The 15377-nt window shown below is 46.5% G+C and overlaps 1 pseudogene and 2 gene segments (V, D, J or C); 1 reads left to right on the top strand and 2 right to left on the bottom strand.

Moving 5' to 3' along the window:
* Positions 1–3694: 3694 nt before the first annotated feature.
* Positions 3695–4415, bottom strand: LOC123334618. The segment is given in 2 exon segments: positions 3695–4098; positions 4230–4415. Coding segments are annotated over 2 exon segments (453 nt in total).
* A 619-nt stretch (positions 4416–5034) lies between these two features.
* On the top strand, positions 5035–5449 carry LOC112586578 (annotated as a pseudogene).
* A 2059-nt stretch (positions 5450–7508) lies between these two features.
* LOC112586422 lies at positions 7509–8152 on the bottom strand. The segment is given in 2 exon segments: positions 7509–7877; positions 7965–8152. Coding segments are annotated over 2 exon segments (405 nt in total).
* Positions 8153–15377: the final 7225 nt, after the last annotated feature.

Genomic DNA, 15377 nt, shown 5'->3' with positions numbered 1-15377 from the left:
TCACACTCAAAAGGACCCTGTACTTAGAGTGAGGCTCTGCTGTTGGGATCTTCAAATTCTCAATAGTCTTTGAACCATGGACTCTGCAAATTATGTGCCAGATCCTGGTTTCACGATTTTAGACCTGCTGTGCCCTCCTGATGGTTGGTTTCCCTTTAGCCTGACCACACGTCTAATGTCTGGGTGACTAAGTACTCCTGGTCCTGGGACAGAAAGACACTGAAACTAAAGCGAGAAACAAAGAAGGACCCTCATGTCAAAACCACAACGACCAGGCTTGAATCTGGGCCTGGCAAGCCCTCGAGTGGTTCCATGCATGTGCTCAGGACTTCTCTGGTCCAGGAGACAGAAGCACACCGTAAGGGGTGTCATACCCAGGCCAGGCCAGAAGAAAGGGGCCTTTCCAGCTCAAGGCCTGTGACCTGAATCCTTGGCATCAAGTCATAGGAACCCTTCTCCCACATGGAATTATCACTCACAGATACAACTGCTGCTGGTGGTCAGGCCAGCCCAGGACCTAGTGCATGAATCTGAAGCCTTGCTAAGTTGTTTCTCATAGAATATTAACAAAAAATCATTATAAAATGATTTCAGGAAAAGGGTTCATGAGAAAAAAAAATCTATGAAATTGAGTCAATAAATTTTACAAAAACAGCCCGTACCAGCTGGTAAGACCTTTGATGCTCATTTTATCAAACCATCAATCCCCAGTTAGGATTGTCCATCACACGGAAATGGTATCTCACGTGGTCAAGCACTTTTTTAATTATAACACTTTCCAGGAGCGCTTAACTGTCTTACATATTTAGCTTCAGGCTAAAAAGGAATTGTTCTGATGGGTATAGACATTAAGTTTTCACCAAAAAAATGCATGAGCAAAACAAATCTACGGCAACAGAAATCATACTGTTGGCTGTCAGGAAAGGAAAGAGTCCCAGGAACGGGGCCTGAGGGAATATCTGGTGATAAAATGTTCTCTGTCTTAAAGGGACAGATGTTTCATCAGCATATACATATATATTGACCAACCGTAGATCTCTTCATTATACAGTGTGAATATAGACCTGATCCTTGAACAACACAAGTTTTGAGGGAGTGGGTCCACTTGTGGGTGGATATTTTAATAAATATGTACTAAGATACTGAACAGCTGTGATTGGTTGAATCCATGCATGTGGAATCTCAGATACACCGTTGAATGTGCAATTGAAAGTCGCTCAGTTGTGTCTGACTCTTTGCAATCCCATGGACTATACAGTTCATGGAATTCTCCAGGCCAGAATACTGGAGTGGGTAGGGTAGCCCTTCCCTTCTCCAGGGGATCTTCCCAGCTCAGGTCTCCTGCATTGCCGGTGGATTCTTTACCAGCTGAGCCACAAAGGAAGCCCAAGAACACTGGAGTGGGTAGCCTATTCCTTCTGCAGTGGATCTTCCCGACCCAGGCATCAAACTGGGGTCTTCTGCATTGCAGGTGGATTCTTTACCAAGTGAGCTGTCAGGGGAGCCCCCAGTCTATAAGGTTGTAGGAGGTTCAGGGACCCTAAAACCTACATTGTTTACTGGTAAACTACAGTTCAAATATCAATAAAAGTGATTAAAAAATATCTGAGGTGAGATGTTACATACACTTTTTTAGTTCATGTAATGAATCATTAGGCATAATATTCCTTTCACTGGGACTTCTAATGTCCTCACTTAAAGGCTTTCAAGGCAAAACATGTCCATCTCTACCTTTGCACCTAGGAAGTGGTAGAAGAGGCTGTCAGAGGTTAGCAAAGGGAATCAAGAAATCCAGAGTCCTGTTATATGCCAGGGACTTCATGCTTATTAAATACTTATGAAACCCAGGCAGATGGTGTGGTGGCTAATTGAACATGTCACCTTGACTGTGCCAGAGACATTTAATTAAACTTTATTCTGGATGTTAAGTGAGGGTGTTTTTGGAAGAGGTTAACATATAAATTCTCCAAGCCAGGCTTCAGCAATATGTGAACCGTGAACTTCCTGATGTTCAAGCTGGTTTTAGAAAAGGCAGAGGAACCAGGGATCAAATTGCCAACATCTGCTGGATCATGGAAAAAGCAAGAGAGTTCCAGAAAAACATCTATTTCTGCTTTACTGACTATGCCAAAGCCTTTGACTACGTGGATCACAATAAAGAGTGGAAAATTCTGCAAGACATGGGAATACCAGGCCACCTGATCTGCCTCTTGAGAAACATGTATGCAGGTCAGGAAGCAACAGTTAGAACTGGACATGGAACAACAGACTGGTTCCAAATAAAAAAAGGAGTTCGTCAAGGCTGCATACTGTCACCCTGCTTATTTAACTTCTATGCAGAGTACATCATGAGAAATGCTGGGCTGGAAGAAGCACAAGATGTAATCAAGATTGCTGGGAGAAATATCAATAACCTCAGATATGCAAATGACACCACCCTTATGGCAGAAAGTGAAGAGGAACTCAAAAGCCTCTTGATGAAAGTGAAAGAGGAGAGTGAAAAAATTAGCTTAAAACTCAGCATTCAGAAAACGAAAATCATGTCATCCGGTCCCATCACTTCATGGCAAATAGATGGGGAAACAGTGGAAACAGTGTCAGACTTTGTTTTTTTGGGCTCCAAAATCACTGCAGATGGTGACTGCAGCCATAAAATTAAAAGACGCTTACTCCTTGGAAGGAAAGTTATGACCAACCTAGATAGCATATTCAAAAGCAGAGACATTACTTTGCCAACAAAGGTCCATCTAGTCAAGGCTCTGGTTTTTCCTGTGGTCATGTATGGATGTGAGAGTTGGACTGTGAAGAATGCTGAGCGCCCAAGAATTGATGCTATTGAACTGTGGCGTTGGAGAAGACTCTTGAGAGTCCCTTGGACTGCAAGGAGATCCAAGGAGTCCATTCTGAAGGAGATCAGCCCTGGGATTTCTTTGGAGGGAATGATGCTGAAGCTGAAACTCCAGTACTTTGGCCACCTCATGCGAAGAGTTGACTCATTGGAAAAGACTCTGATGCTGGGAGGGATTGGGGACAGGAGGAGAAGGGGACGAAATAGGATGAGATGGCTAGATGGCATCACTGATTCGATGGATGTGAGTCTGAGTGAACTCCTGGAGTTGGTGATGGACAGGGAGGCCTGGCGTGCTGTGATTCATGGAGTCGCAAAGAGTCAGACATGACTGAGCGATTGAACTGAACTGAACTGAACATATAAATAGGTAGATTTTAACATTAAATTAGATTAACATTTGAAACAGATGATCTTCCATTCCACAGTCCTAGTGGGCCTCTTCCAACCAGTGAAGGTATGTATAGAAGGAAAAGTCTGATCCTCCCCCAGGTAAGAGACAACTGTTCAGCTGATGGCCTTCAAACAGGACCATCAGTTCTTGGGCCTTTGAATTTAAACATCAGCTCTCCCTGAACCTCTAGATTCACCAGTCCAACCTGGAGATTTGGATTTGTCAGCTGTAAGAGCTATGTGGAACGAACTCCTTTAAAAGATGGGGAGCAGGAAACACAGGTATTGAGGACAGCCTTGATTCTGATTCCTTGTCTGGCAGTTAGGAAATATGAGACCTGGGCAAGTCACTTCCCATCAGATGTATAAACAGTTAAAATACTCTTTATCTTGCATGATCTTTGTGAGCATTAAAACATACAAAGAAAGAATGTCTGGGAAAGTCTATCAGTTCTACCTGGGTCTGGGTCTCGCTGGCTGGCAACTGACACCCTGGCAACCACTTCCTGAGCTGGGGTAGGAGTGTTTTTGTCCCAGAGGCATCTGCTCATGCAGGTCTGTGTCTTGGCTGCTGGCACAGAGATACATGGCAGAGTCCGTCAGCTCCAACGAGCTCAAGTTCAGCTCAGAGCGAGAGTCACTGAACTGTTTTCCTGAGAATCGATCCAGGAGGTGAGATTCTCCACTCACTTTCTGGTTGTAATACTGAACGAGGAACTGGGGGCCCTGGCCCAGGGCCTGTTGGTACCAGTACACAGAGAAGTGTCCAGAGTGAGGGGAACATCTCAGAGCCGCTTGCTGCTTTCTTGATTTGATCAGGTATTTGGGAGTCTGGGTGACTCCAGAATCCACCAGGCCTGTTGGGAAGAGACAAGGAAGCTGAGGGCAGAGCACAGGGGAAGCCTCCTGCTGCCGCCCTCATCGCCAGGCTTCTATCTCAGGGAGGCGACGACATCTCAGAAGCTCCCACACTGTGTCCAGGACTCACCTGCTCCCAGAAGGCAGAGAGTCACACAGCAGAGGAGCCTGGAGCCCATGGCAGCATCAGGAACCCAAGACCACTGCTGGCAGGAGGTGGGACTCCTAGGGTGAGTGATATAAAGTGCTGACCCTCCTGCTTCCCTGATTGGAGCGTTTGCCTATGATGTCACTGCTCTGTGTCTCTGCAGGCTGTTTCCTGATCCACTGGACCCCTTGGCAGGATCATGGTGGACTCCTCTATGCCCTTCCCTGTCCTGCACAGCCCCTCAGCAAAGGGTGGGTGTGAGGTAAGCACTGTCCCCATGTCCCCATGTCCCCATATGCCCATCACATGCCTTTTTCTTCTCTTCCTGTCCCTGCCTGACACTCATCACCCAGCCCTCACCAGCCACACTAATCCCTCACCCTCCACTCCCCATGCTGCTGCAGGAGACGGCCCCCTGGACACATCCTGAGGCTCCAGGCAAGTCCCCACTCCCCTGGGCAGTGGGGAGTCTGTGCTGGGTCCATGTGTCTGGACCACTCAAGGAACTCAAACCTGCTCCCTGATGCAGGCATGTAGCCAAGGTTCCCTTAAGCTGCCCTCTCCAGGGTGGCTCTCAACCCCTCCCAGCACACCCTGTTTACCATGGACCCACAGTGCCTCCTACTGGCCCATGGTCCACAGTCTCACGGATCTGTGCCTTCTGTCTAAATCAAGAATAGAAATTTAGACACTCATGGCTTTGGTAGTGACCGCCTCGCTATGCAGGTGTGAGCCTGGCCAGCACCTTCCCCAGGAGACCAAGGCCAGCCCCTGCTCCTTGGTGAGCATGTGTGACTGAAAGGCTGTGATCAAGAATGCCGATATGTCAGAGGAGATGCAACTGGACTCAGTGGAGTGTGCTACTCAGGCACTGGAGAAGTATAATACAGAGAAGGACATGGCGGCCCACATCAAGAAGGAGTCTGACAAGAAGTACAACCCCGTCTGGCACTGCATCGTGGGGAGGAACTTCTGTAGTTATGTGACATATGAAACCAAAATCTTCATCTGCTTCTACCTGGGCCAAGTGGCCAATCTCCTGTTCAAATCTCGTTAAAAGCATGGACTGTGCCACACACCCAGTGATCCATCCAAAAACCAGGACTGCAGCCTAACGTCCAAATACCAGAGACTGAAGTCTTCAGCCCTGCCTAAGGGAACACCTCCATCTTTGAACCTTTATTGGGTTTTGTATGGGGCATTCTCTGTACTGGTTTGTTGTGGTTATAAAGCAATTAGCAAAATGGCTTACATTTGTATTTATTTTCTACTCCATACTTCTCTGCCCATGTTTTTTTTTTTTTTTTTTTTTCTCTTCGAAATCCATTCCTTTAAAGAAAGAAGTCTTTGGAGAAGGGTGCATTAATTAACGTTTGTTCAAATAATCTAGAGTTGAAGATGGCCTCTTTAGTTGATCTTGGGTAGGCTGGTGGGGGTGATTCCTTGAAGTTTCTGCGGGATGTAACAGACTAGCTTATTCAGCACTCTTGCGTTTCATTCTTTCCCATCCTGCTCCTGTCGTGCATGGGAGAATGCTACTCAGAAGTGCGTGTTGAGAGAGGCACGGCAGAGAAACTACTGGACCAACTCTTACTCCTAATCTGATAAGTACATTCCTTAAGCGCTCCTTTTGTGATAACAGCTATAGAGTGCTCTGGGCCTTAGGCCTCACGAGATGATGAGTGTGTCATGGAAGACCTTTAAGCTTTCTAGGGCTGTAAAATGGAAACAAGCTGGTAAGAAAGTTGGGCTAATGAGAAATCTGTTGGGCTCTAGACATTTCCCCTCCCCTGCCTGGCCAAAGTATACTCTAAAGATCAAAGGTAGTCTTAAACGGAAAAAGCTTTTAAGTAGCGGCCCTCCTTGTGATTCTAATAAAGTCTGCAGGAATTTAAACTTACAAGCCTGCTGTGCTGTGCTTTAACTGGCTGTGTTCACATATGAGTTGGAGCTTTCATTAAAAGACACAATTAAAGCAAAAAAAGAATAGATATTCCCCACAACCCCACCTGCAACCCCTCTACACATAGACACACAAATACACACCCCTGGTCTACTGCCTTCCCAGCCTGACAGAATTAGGGTGGATCCTGAAATCCACTCTTATCCTCTGGAGGTAAAAGACTGAGCGATCTGACACTTTTACTAAGAAGGAAGGAATTATTGCACCACTACAGGGGCAGTAGTTAGCTGAGATGAAAATACATGACCATAAGGTAAATACTCTCAAGATCTCAAGTGAATCCGCCAGGAAACATGTATTCCATAACTACTTCTGATTAATCAGATGCATATATTTCTAGATTTCCTATTGAAATTAAGCTTATTACCAAATTCCAGGTAATGCATTTTATAAAGAGGTTTTATATATATGGATTCATTTATCTCTGCACTTATAAAATCTTGATATCATGAGGCAATGGAGGATATATTTTGACTTTGAGATTTTATTGAGGAAGGTGGGCCAACCTGGCCTATGTTAGGTGAGATGCTTAGGAGATCGGGGGGCTTGGGGGAGAATACACAAAGACAGTCTGTCCTCGTTCAGTGGACTCATGAAGTTTTGGATAATTGGTAATTAACTGAAGTTGGTTTCTCTTTGATGACTCCAGACAGCTTGCTCAAAGCAGATCACGTGGACAGGCCACTTTAAAAACTACCTTGTGGTTTGGGAAGGGACGTGACCATAGCTCAGTTGGTAAAGAATCCACCTGCAATGCAGGAGACCCTGGGTGGGGAAGATCCACTGGAGAAGGGAAAGGCTGCCCACTCCAGTATTCTGGCCTGGAGAATTCCAGGGACTACACAGTCCATGGGGTCGCAAAGATGAGGACATGACTGAGCGACTTTCACTTTCGTGACTCAGATGAAGGAGGAACAATGTGGCTGGAGTAGAAAGGGCCAGGAAGGTGGGAGAGGAGTGACTTACCCACCCAGGAAAGGTGGGCAAGAGAAGAGAGCACGCGAGAGCCAGGCTGGGGGAGAACCTTCCAGAGAGACAGCGATGAGCTGCCTGAGGTGGGACACGAAGGCCTCTTTTTATCTAGTTTACAAACAACCTTCCCTCCTGGAGGTCTCAGGCTCAGGTGATGACTAGGAGTCAGAGCGGGGGAAACTCCTGGTTCACAGGGAGGATACAGAGAAAAGACAGCAATGGATGGTGGACACATATCCACATGGCCTGGAGTGAGGTCCAGGCCAGCACAGACCACACACTCAGGGTCACACTGCAGGCACGTGGCAGCAAAGCCCTGAGGCTGCTGGTGCTAGGAGCCTACAAGCAAGGGGCTGCCTTGCCTTTTTGCACAGAGAGGAGGTGACCCTGCAGCGCTGTGGAGTAACTGCTGGCGCAGAAGTACACAGATGTCTGGGAGCGGTTGGCAGACTCCAGTGTGAGAGGGAAGTCCTCTGTGCTTGGTCTGGAGACGCTGTAGCCCTCGGTTACATCTCCCGTCTGTGTGTCGGGAGGGCCATTTGAGTAATGGATCAGCCTCAGTCCGCGTCCCACGTCTTCTCGGTACCAGTACATATAACCGTGTTTCAGATCCTGAGTGCATCTCAGTGTCGCTTTCTGTCCTGACCTCACGACCTGGAATCTGGGGTCCTGAGTGACCCCAGCATGGACCGCCCCTGTGGAGAAGGAGGACCGATGCTGCAGTCACAGCGGACAGCTTTATTGCTGGCACCCCGAAGGGGCCCCTGCCCCCCAGGACTCACCTGCCTGCAGGAGACAGAAGACCACACAGCCCAGGAGGCAGGGGCTCATGGCGGGGGTGGGGTTGCAGAGGGCCCTCTGGTGTGTGTGTGGATGAGAGGGGAGAGGGGCTCTCCAGGGAGTCCTTCTGAGATGTCACTCTCCCTGCCAGGCTCCAGAGCCAACTTGTCACTCAGGGGCCACGCCCCTTCCCCCAGAGGCTCAAATCAGAAATGAACCTGAGAGAACTGTTCACAACAGGAAGACCCATCCAGATCAACAGGCATCAGCCTTACAAGTTGTAACCTGTAAAACTGTTTGCAACTTTATGTATACTTTGTTCCAGAGATAATTCTTCATTAAACTTATATTTGTCTTATTTATCCACATATTTAGGTAGCCTTTTTAAAGTTATTTTTAACTGGAGTCTAATTGCTTTGCAAAGTGTGTTGGTTTGTGCTGTACACCACGTGACTCAGCCATTAGTATGCATATATCCCCTCCCTCTTGAACTTCCCTCCCTCTGAGCCCTGCACTTGACCCCTCTAGGTCCTCAGAGAGCAAAGAGCTGAGCTCCCTGTGCAGTACAGCAGCTTCCCACTAGCTCTCTACTTTACATATGTAATGGGATTTCTTAGTTTGGATTCTTGGGGAAAAGTCCTCATAGCCTCTGCTGCCTTTATGACTCTTGCGTCCCACCTGTGCCTTCAAGTGTCCGTTTCTACTTTGTTTAGTTGATCGCATTGTGTTTTTTTTTTCCTTCCACCTGATTCTTCTGGTATCTGGTTCCCCAGCCTTGCGGCAGGCTCATGGACATTTGAGGAATCCTTTGAGTCTATTTCTTACCAATTGGCTGATAGACTGGGCACCTGCTGAATGCGGCTACAGCTCCTTCATGTTCACCGGAGCACATGCTTCCCGTGTCTGAATGGGGGGAGCAGCACAGCTCTAACCCACCTTTCTCTGAGGAGAGTAGATGGTTGCTCAGCACCGTGGGTGACGTGGGAACACAAAGGAATACAGATGCGGAAGGGACTGGGAGGAGGTGGCAGACTCGGGGCAAATGAAAACTGCTTCCTTTTTATTTCAGACAGCCGTTCCATGCAAGTAACTCCCTAAGTAGCATAGACGGAAGTGAAAGTGTTAGTCACTCAATCGTGTCCAACTCTGCAACCCCATGGACTCGATCTAGCCTACCAGGCTCCTCTGTCCATGGGATTTTCCAAACAAGAATACTGGAGTGGATTGTCATTTCCTTCTCCAAGGTATCTTCCTGACCCAGGGATCGAACCTGGATCTCCTGCATTGCAGGCAGACTCTTTACCATCTGAGCCACCAGGGAAGCCCTTATGTAGCATGCCTGATCTTAATTAACAGATATCACAGAGCCCCAAAGTATCCTGTTACACATAACCCCCCACTTTGAAGGACCCCGTACTTGATGCAATGCTCTGCTGTTGTGATCTTCAAACACTCAACAACAGTTGAAACATGGACCCTGCAAATTATGCAGCTGGTCCTGGTTACATGGTTTTGGACCTGGAATGACCTCCTGATGTTCTGGTTTTCCTTGATCCCAACCACATGTCTGGGGTCTGGGTAATGCTGCATTCCTGGCACCTGGGAGAGAAAGGCATAGAAACAAAAGTCAGAAGCAGCAAAGGAGTCTGAATTTATGACCACAGCAGCAAGACTTGACCTGGGTCTGGCAAGCCCACGAGTGGTTCCACATCCATGCTCAGAACTTCTTTCTTCCAGAAGACAGCAGGGCACCCAGCACAGGACACTCATGCCCAGGCCACGCCAGAAGAGAAAGAGCGGCCTTGCAGCTCAAGGCCTGTGTCTTGGATACTTACGGTCGAAGCAAAGGGGACCTGTGTCTCAACATAGAATGGTCTCTCACCAAAATTCCTAGTGTCCACGGTCTTGCCGGGGGGAACACACTGAGTGAGTATGAAACCCAGCTATGTGTGCGTCTCATGGAATCTCATCATTTTCTGCGAATTGATGACTTCTTGTCAAAATATCATTATCAAGTGATTTCAGGGAATGGGTTCATGAGGACAAATTTATGAAAGTGAGGAAATAAATTTTACAAAAATAGCTTGTAGCAGCTGGCATGACCTTTTAATGGTCATTTTATCAAACCATCCATCTCCAGACAGGATAGTCCCTGACATGGATGTGGTGTTCACATGGTTTTAAGCACTTCTGGAACCATAAGACTTTCCAGGAGCTCCTAACTTTCTTCAATATTTTACACTTGCCTAAAAGGGAATTGTTTTAATGGGTATAGAGCTTATATTTTCAGTAAAAAGATGCCTGAGTAAAACACATCTCTAGCAACAGGTATCATATTGTTGGTAGTCAGGAAAGGAGAGAGGCATGGGAAAGGGACCTGAAGAAACTTTCTGGTGATGGAAATGTTCTTTATTGTAATAGGGTGGATGTTGCATGGCACATGCATATACTCTGTCTATTATACAGTGTGTACTGTTTATGGTATTTACAGCTGAACTTTGAACAACACAGATTTGAACTGAGTGGGTCCATTTATGTGTGGATGTTTTAATAAATAAGGGAAACTAAAAGACTCTTCCTCCTTGGAAGAAAAGCAATGACAAACCTAGACAGCATATTAAAAAGCAGAGATATCACTTTGCCAACCAAGGTCTGTCTAGTCAAAGCTATGATTTTTTCATTACTCATGTATGGATGTGAGAGCTGGACCATAAAGAAAGCTGAGTGCCGAACAATTGATGCTTTAGAACTGTGGTGTTGGAGACGACTCTTGAGAGTCCCTTGGACAGCAAGGATATCAAACCAGTCAATCCTAAAGGAAATCAGTCCTAAATATTTATTGGAAGGACTGAAGCTGAAATGCCAATACTTTGGCCACAAGATGTGAAGAGCTGACTCATTGGAAAAGACCCTGATGCTGGGAGAGATTGAAGGTGGGAGGAGAAGGGGACGACAGAGATGAGATGGTTGAATGGCATCACTGACTCCATGGACTTGAGTTTGAGCAAGCTCCGGGAATTGGTGATGGACAGGGAAGCCTGGCATGCTGCAGTCAAACATGGGGTCTCAGAAGTCGGACACGACTGAGTGACTGTACTGAACTGAAGGTACTGCCCAATTTGACTGGCTGAATGTGTTGACCTGGAATCCCACAAACACATGGATGAATGTGAAGTTATACACAAAGTTTTGATTACGGTGTTGTGGATATCTCAGGAACCCTAAAGCACACGTGAGTTAAAGGTTAACTGTAGGGCTTCCCAGGTGGCACAGGGGTAAAGAATCCAGCTGCCACTGAGGAGATGTGGATTTGATCCCTGGGTCAGTAAGATCTCCTGGAGAGGGAAATGGAAACCCACTGCAGAATTTTGCCTGGGGAATCCCATAGACGAGGCGCCTGGCAGGCTACAGTGCATAGGGTCGCAAAGAGTCAGATACAATTGAGCACACACATATAATTCACATTTTAAAATATCTGAGGAGGCATATATATTACACACTCTTGTTGATTTCATGTGATGACTCATCAGGCATAAATACTTTTTTCCTGTCACTTCTGATACCCTCAACTACAGGATTTCAAGGTAATATATGTCCATTTCTCCCTTTGTACCTAGAAAATGGTAAAAGAGGCTGTCAGAGTTTAGCAAAGGGAATCAAGAAGTCCAGAGTGTTGTTATGTGCCAGGGACTTTCTGCTTATTAAGTAGTTATACAACAGTGGAACATGGTGGGATGCTATTATTATATATCACCTTGACTATGCCACAGATATTTATTTAAACATTATTCTGGGTGTTATGTGAGGGTGTTGTTGGAAGAGATTAACATGGAAACACATAGACTTTAATATGAGGTTAGATTAACATTGTAACATTGTAAACAGATGACCTTTCATAGTGTTGGTGGGCATCATTTAACCAGTGAAGACATGAATAGAACAGAGAGACTGATCCTCCTCAAGTAAGAGATAATTGTCCAGGTGATGGCCTTCAAACTGGACCATTAGTTATTCAGCTTTAGAACTAAAACTCAGCTCTCCCTGTGTCTCTACCACCAGCCCAATATCCAGTTTTGGGCCTTACCAGCCTTAACAACTATGTGAACCTACTCCTTTAAAACACGTATACATATGTTTGTTCTATGGGGGGACAGTTCTAAGGGGGGCAAGGATCACAGGTATTGAGGACAGACGTGAGTCTGATTCCTTGTCTGACAGTAATGGAGTATGAGACCTAGGCAAGTCAGTTCCCCTCGAGTGTATAAACAATTAAAATAATACTTATCTTGCATGATCTTTGTGAGCATTAAAACACAGCAAAGAAAGAATGTCTGGGAAAATCTGTCCACTCTACCAGAGCCTGGGCCTGGCTGGCTGGCAGCCAATACCCTCAAGGCCACTTCCTGAGCTGGGGCAGGAGTGTTTTTGTCCCAGAGGCACCTGATCATGCAGGGCTGTGTCTTGGCTGCTGGCACAGAGATACACGGCTGAGTCTGTCAGCTCCAAGGAGCTCAAATTCAGCTCAGAGTGAAAGTCACTAAATTGTTTTGCTGAGAATCGATCTGGCATGTTTTCTCCTCCACTAACTTGTCCGCGGTAATACTGAACGAGGAACTGGGGGCCCTGGCCCAGGGCCTGCTTGCTACCAGTACACAGAGCGGTGTCCAGAGTCAGGGGAATATCTCAGAGTCACTTGCTGCTTTCTTGATTTGATCAGGTATTTGGGGGTCTGGGTGACTTCAGAATCCACGAGGCCTGTTGAGAAGGAGACAGATGGAAGCTAAGGGCAGAGCACAGGGAAGCCTCCTGCTGCAACCCTCATTGCCAGGCTTCTATCTCAGGGAGGCAAAGGCATCTCAGAAGCTCCCACGCTGTATCCAGGACTCACCGGCTCCCAGGAGGCAAAGAGTCACACAGCAGAGGAGCCTGGAGCCCATGGCAGCATAGGAGCCTAAGACTACCACTAGCTGGGGGCGGGGCTCCTGGGGTGAATGGTGTAAAGTGCTGACCCTCCTGCTTCCCTGATTGGAGAATTTGCCTATGACATCACTGCTCTCTGTCTCTGCAGGCTGCCCTTGTCCACTAGACCCCTTGGGAGGACCCAGGGGTGGCTCCTCTATGCCCTTCCCTATCCTGCACAGCTGCTCAGCAAAGGGTGGGTGTGAAGTGTGCATTCTCCCCATGTCTCCATATGTCCAAAATATGACTTCTTCTCATCTCTCTGCTCCTTCCTGACACTCATCACCGAGCCCTCACCAGCCAGCTGAACCCCTCACCCTCCACTTCCTTTGCAGGGTCTCCCAGAGTACATCCTGAAGCTCCAGGGATGTCCCCACTCCCCTGGGCAGTGAGGAGTCAGAGCTGGTTCCTTGTGTCCTGGAAGCACTGCGGGAACTCAAACCTGTTCCCTGATGTATGCATGTAGTCAAGGTTCCCTTAAGCTCAGCTCTCTTGGGTGCCTCTTCAACCCCTCCCAGGCAGCCTGCTTACCATGGACCCACAGTGGCTCCTAGTGGCCAATGGTCCACAGTCTCATGGATTTGCACTTTAGGTCTAAAGCAGGAATAGAAATTCCCAACAGCCCTCAGGACAACCCCTACACACACACACACACACACACACACACAGACACTCACACTCCTGTTCTTATGCCTCCCCAGCCTGGCTGAATTAGGGTTGGTCTTGAAATCCACTCAGCCTCTGGAGGTAAAAGATTGTATGAAGAGACACTTCGACTAAGAAAAAAAAATTGCTCCACCGTTGCTATCACGGTAGTTTGCTAACATGAAATAGTACAGGCCATAAAATAAACACTCTGGTGGTCTCAAGTGAAACCATCCTGGAAACATGTATTCAGAGCTCCTTCTGATTAATCAGAAACCATGTATTTCCAGATTTGATGTTTAAATTAAGTATTGCCAAATTCTAAGTAGTGTACTTTATAAAGAGGTTTTATATATATGAACCGATTTATTTCTATACTTATAAAATCTTGAAATAACTATCCAGTCAGTAGAAGACCTAGGAGGACTTCTCTCCAAAGAAGACATGCAGATGGCCAACAAGCACAAGAAAAGTTTGGCAACAACAGTAATTATCAGAGGAATGCAAGTCAAAACTATAGCGAGGCATCACCTCACACGGGTCAGAATAGGCATCATTAAAAAGTCTACAAGTAGTAAATGCTGGAGACAGTGTGGAGAAAAAGGAACCTCCTACACTGTTGGTGGGAATGAAAACTGGCACAGCTACTAGAAGAGTTCAGTTCAGTTCAGTTCAGTCGCTCAGTCGTGTCCAACTTCTTGTGACCCCATGAACTGCAGCACGCCAGGCCTCTCTGTCTACCACCAACTCCCAGAGTCCACCCAAATCCATGTCCATTGAGTCGGTGATGCCATCCATCCATCTCATCCTCTGTCGCCCCCTTCTCCTTCTGCCCTCAATCTCTCCCAGCGTCAGGGTCTTTTCAAATGAGTCTTAGAAAAGTATGGAGGCTGTTTAAGAAACTAAAAATAGAGTGACTGTATGATCTTTCAATCCCACTTGTAGGCATAAAATTAGACAAAACTGTAATTCTAAAAGATACATGGACCTCAGTGTTCTTCATGGCACTATTTACAATACTCAAGATATGGAAGCATCCTAAATATTCATCAACAGATGAATAGATAGAGATAGTATGTGTGTGTGTATATATATATACACTCACATATTATATATATGCACAGTGGAGTATTATTCAGCCACAAAAAGAATGAAATCATGTTATTTTCAATAAAATGTTTGGACCTAGAGATTATCATACTAATGGAGTAAGGCAGAGAAAGACAAATATTATATGATACAGCTTACAAGTGGAATCTAAAAAAAAGTACGTAAAAACGAACTCATTTACAAAACAGAAATAGACCCACAGACATAGAAAAGAAGCTCATGGTCACCAATGGGGAAAAGTGAAAGTGGAAATTGCTAGTCGCTCAGTGGTGTCTGACTCATAGACTGTAGCCCACCAGGCTTCTCTGTCCATGCGATTACCCAGGCAAGAACACTGGAGTCCGTCGCCATTTCCTTCTCTGGGGTATCTTCCCAACCCAGGGATGGAACCTGGGTCTCCTGCATTGCAGCAGATTCTTTACTGCCTGAGCCACAGGAGAAAGGTGCTGCTGCTGCTGCTAAGTCACGTCAGTCGTGTCCGACTCTGTGCAACCCTGTAGGCGGCAGCCCACCAGGCTCCCCCGTCCCTGGGATTCTCCAGGCAAGAACACTGGAGTGGGTTGCCATTTCCTTCTCCAGTGCATGAAAGTGAAAAGTGAAAGGGAAGTCGCTCATTCGTGTCCGACTCTTAGTGGGGAGGGATCAATTAGGAGTTTGGGATTAACATATATGCATTACAATATAGAAAATAGATAATAGAT

Source organism: Bubalus bubalis, chromosome 8, assembly GCF_019923935.1.
Source record: "Bubalus bubalis isolate 160015118507 breed Murrah chromosome 8, NDDB_SH_1, whole genome shotgun sequence".
Classification (NCBI taxonomy): Eukaryota; Metazoa; Chordata; class Mammalia; order Artiodactyla; family Bovidae; genus Bubalus; species Bubalus bubalis.
The sequence above is the reverse complement of the archived record's forward strand: the minus strand, read 5'-3'. Positions and strand labels throughout refer to the sequence as shown.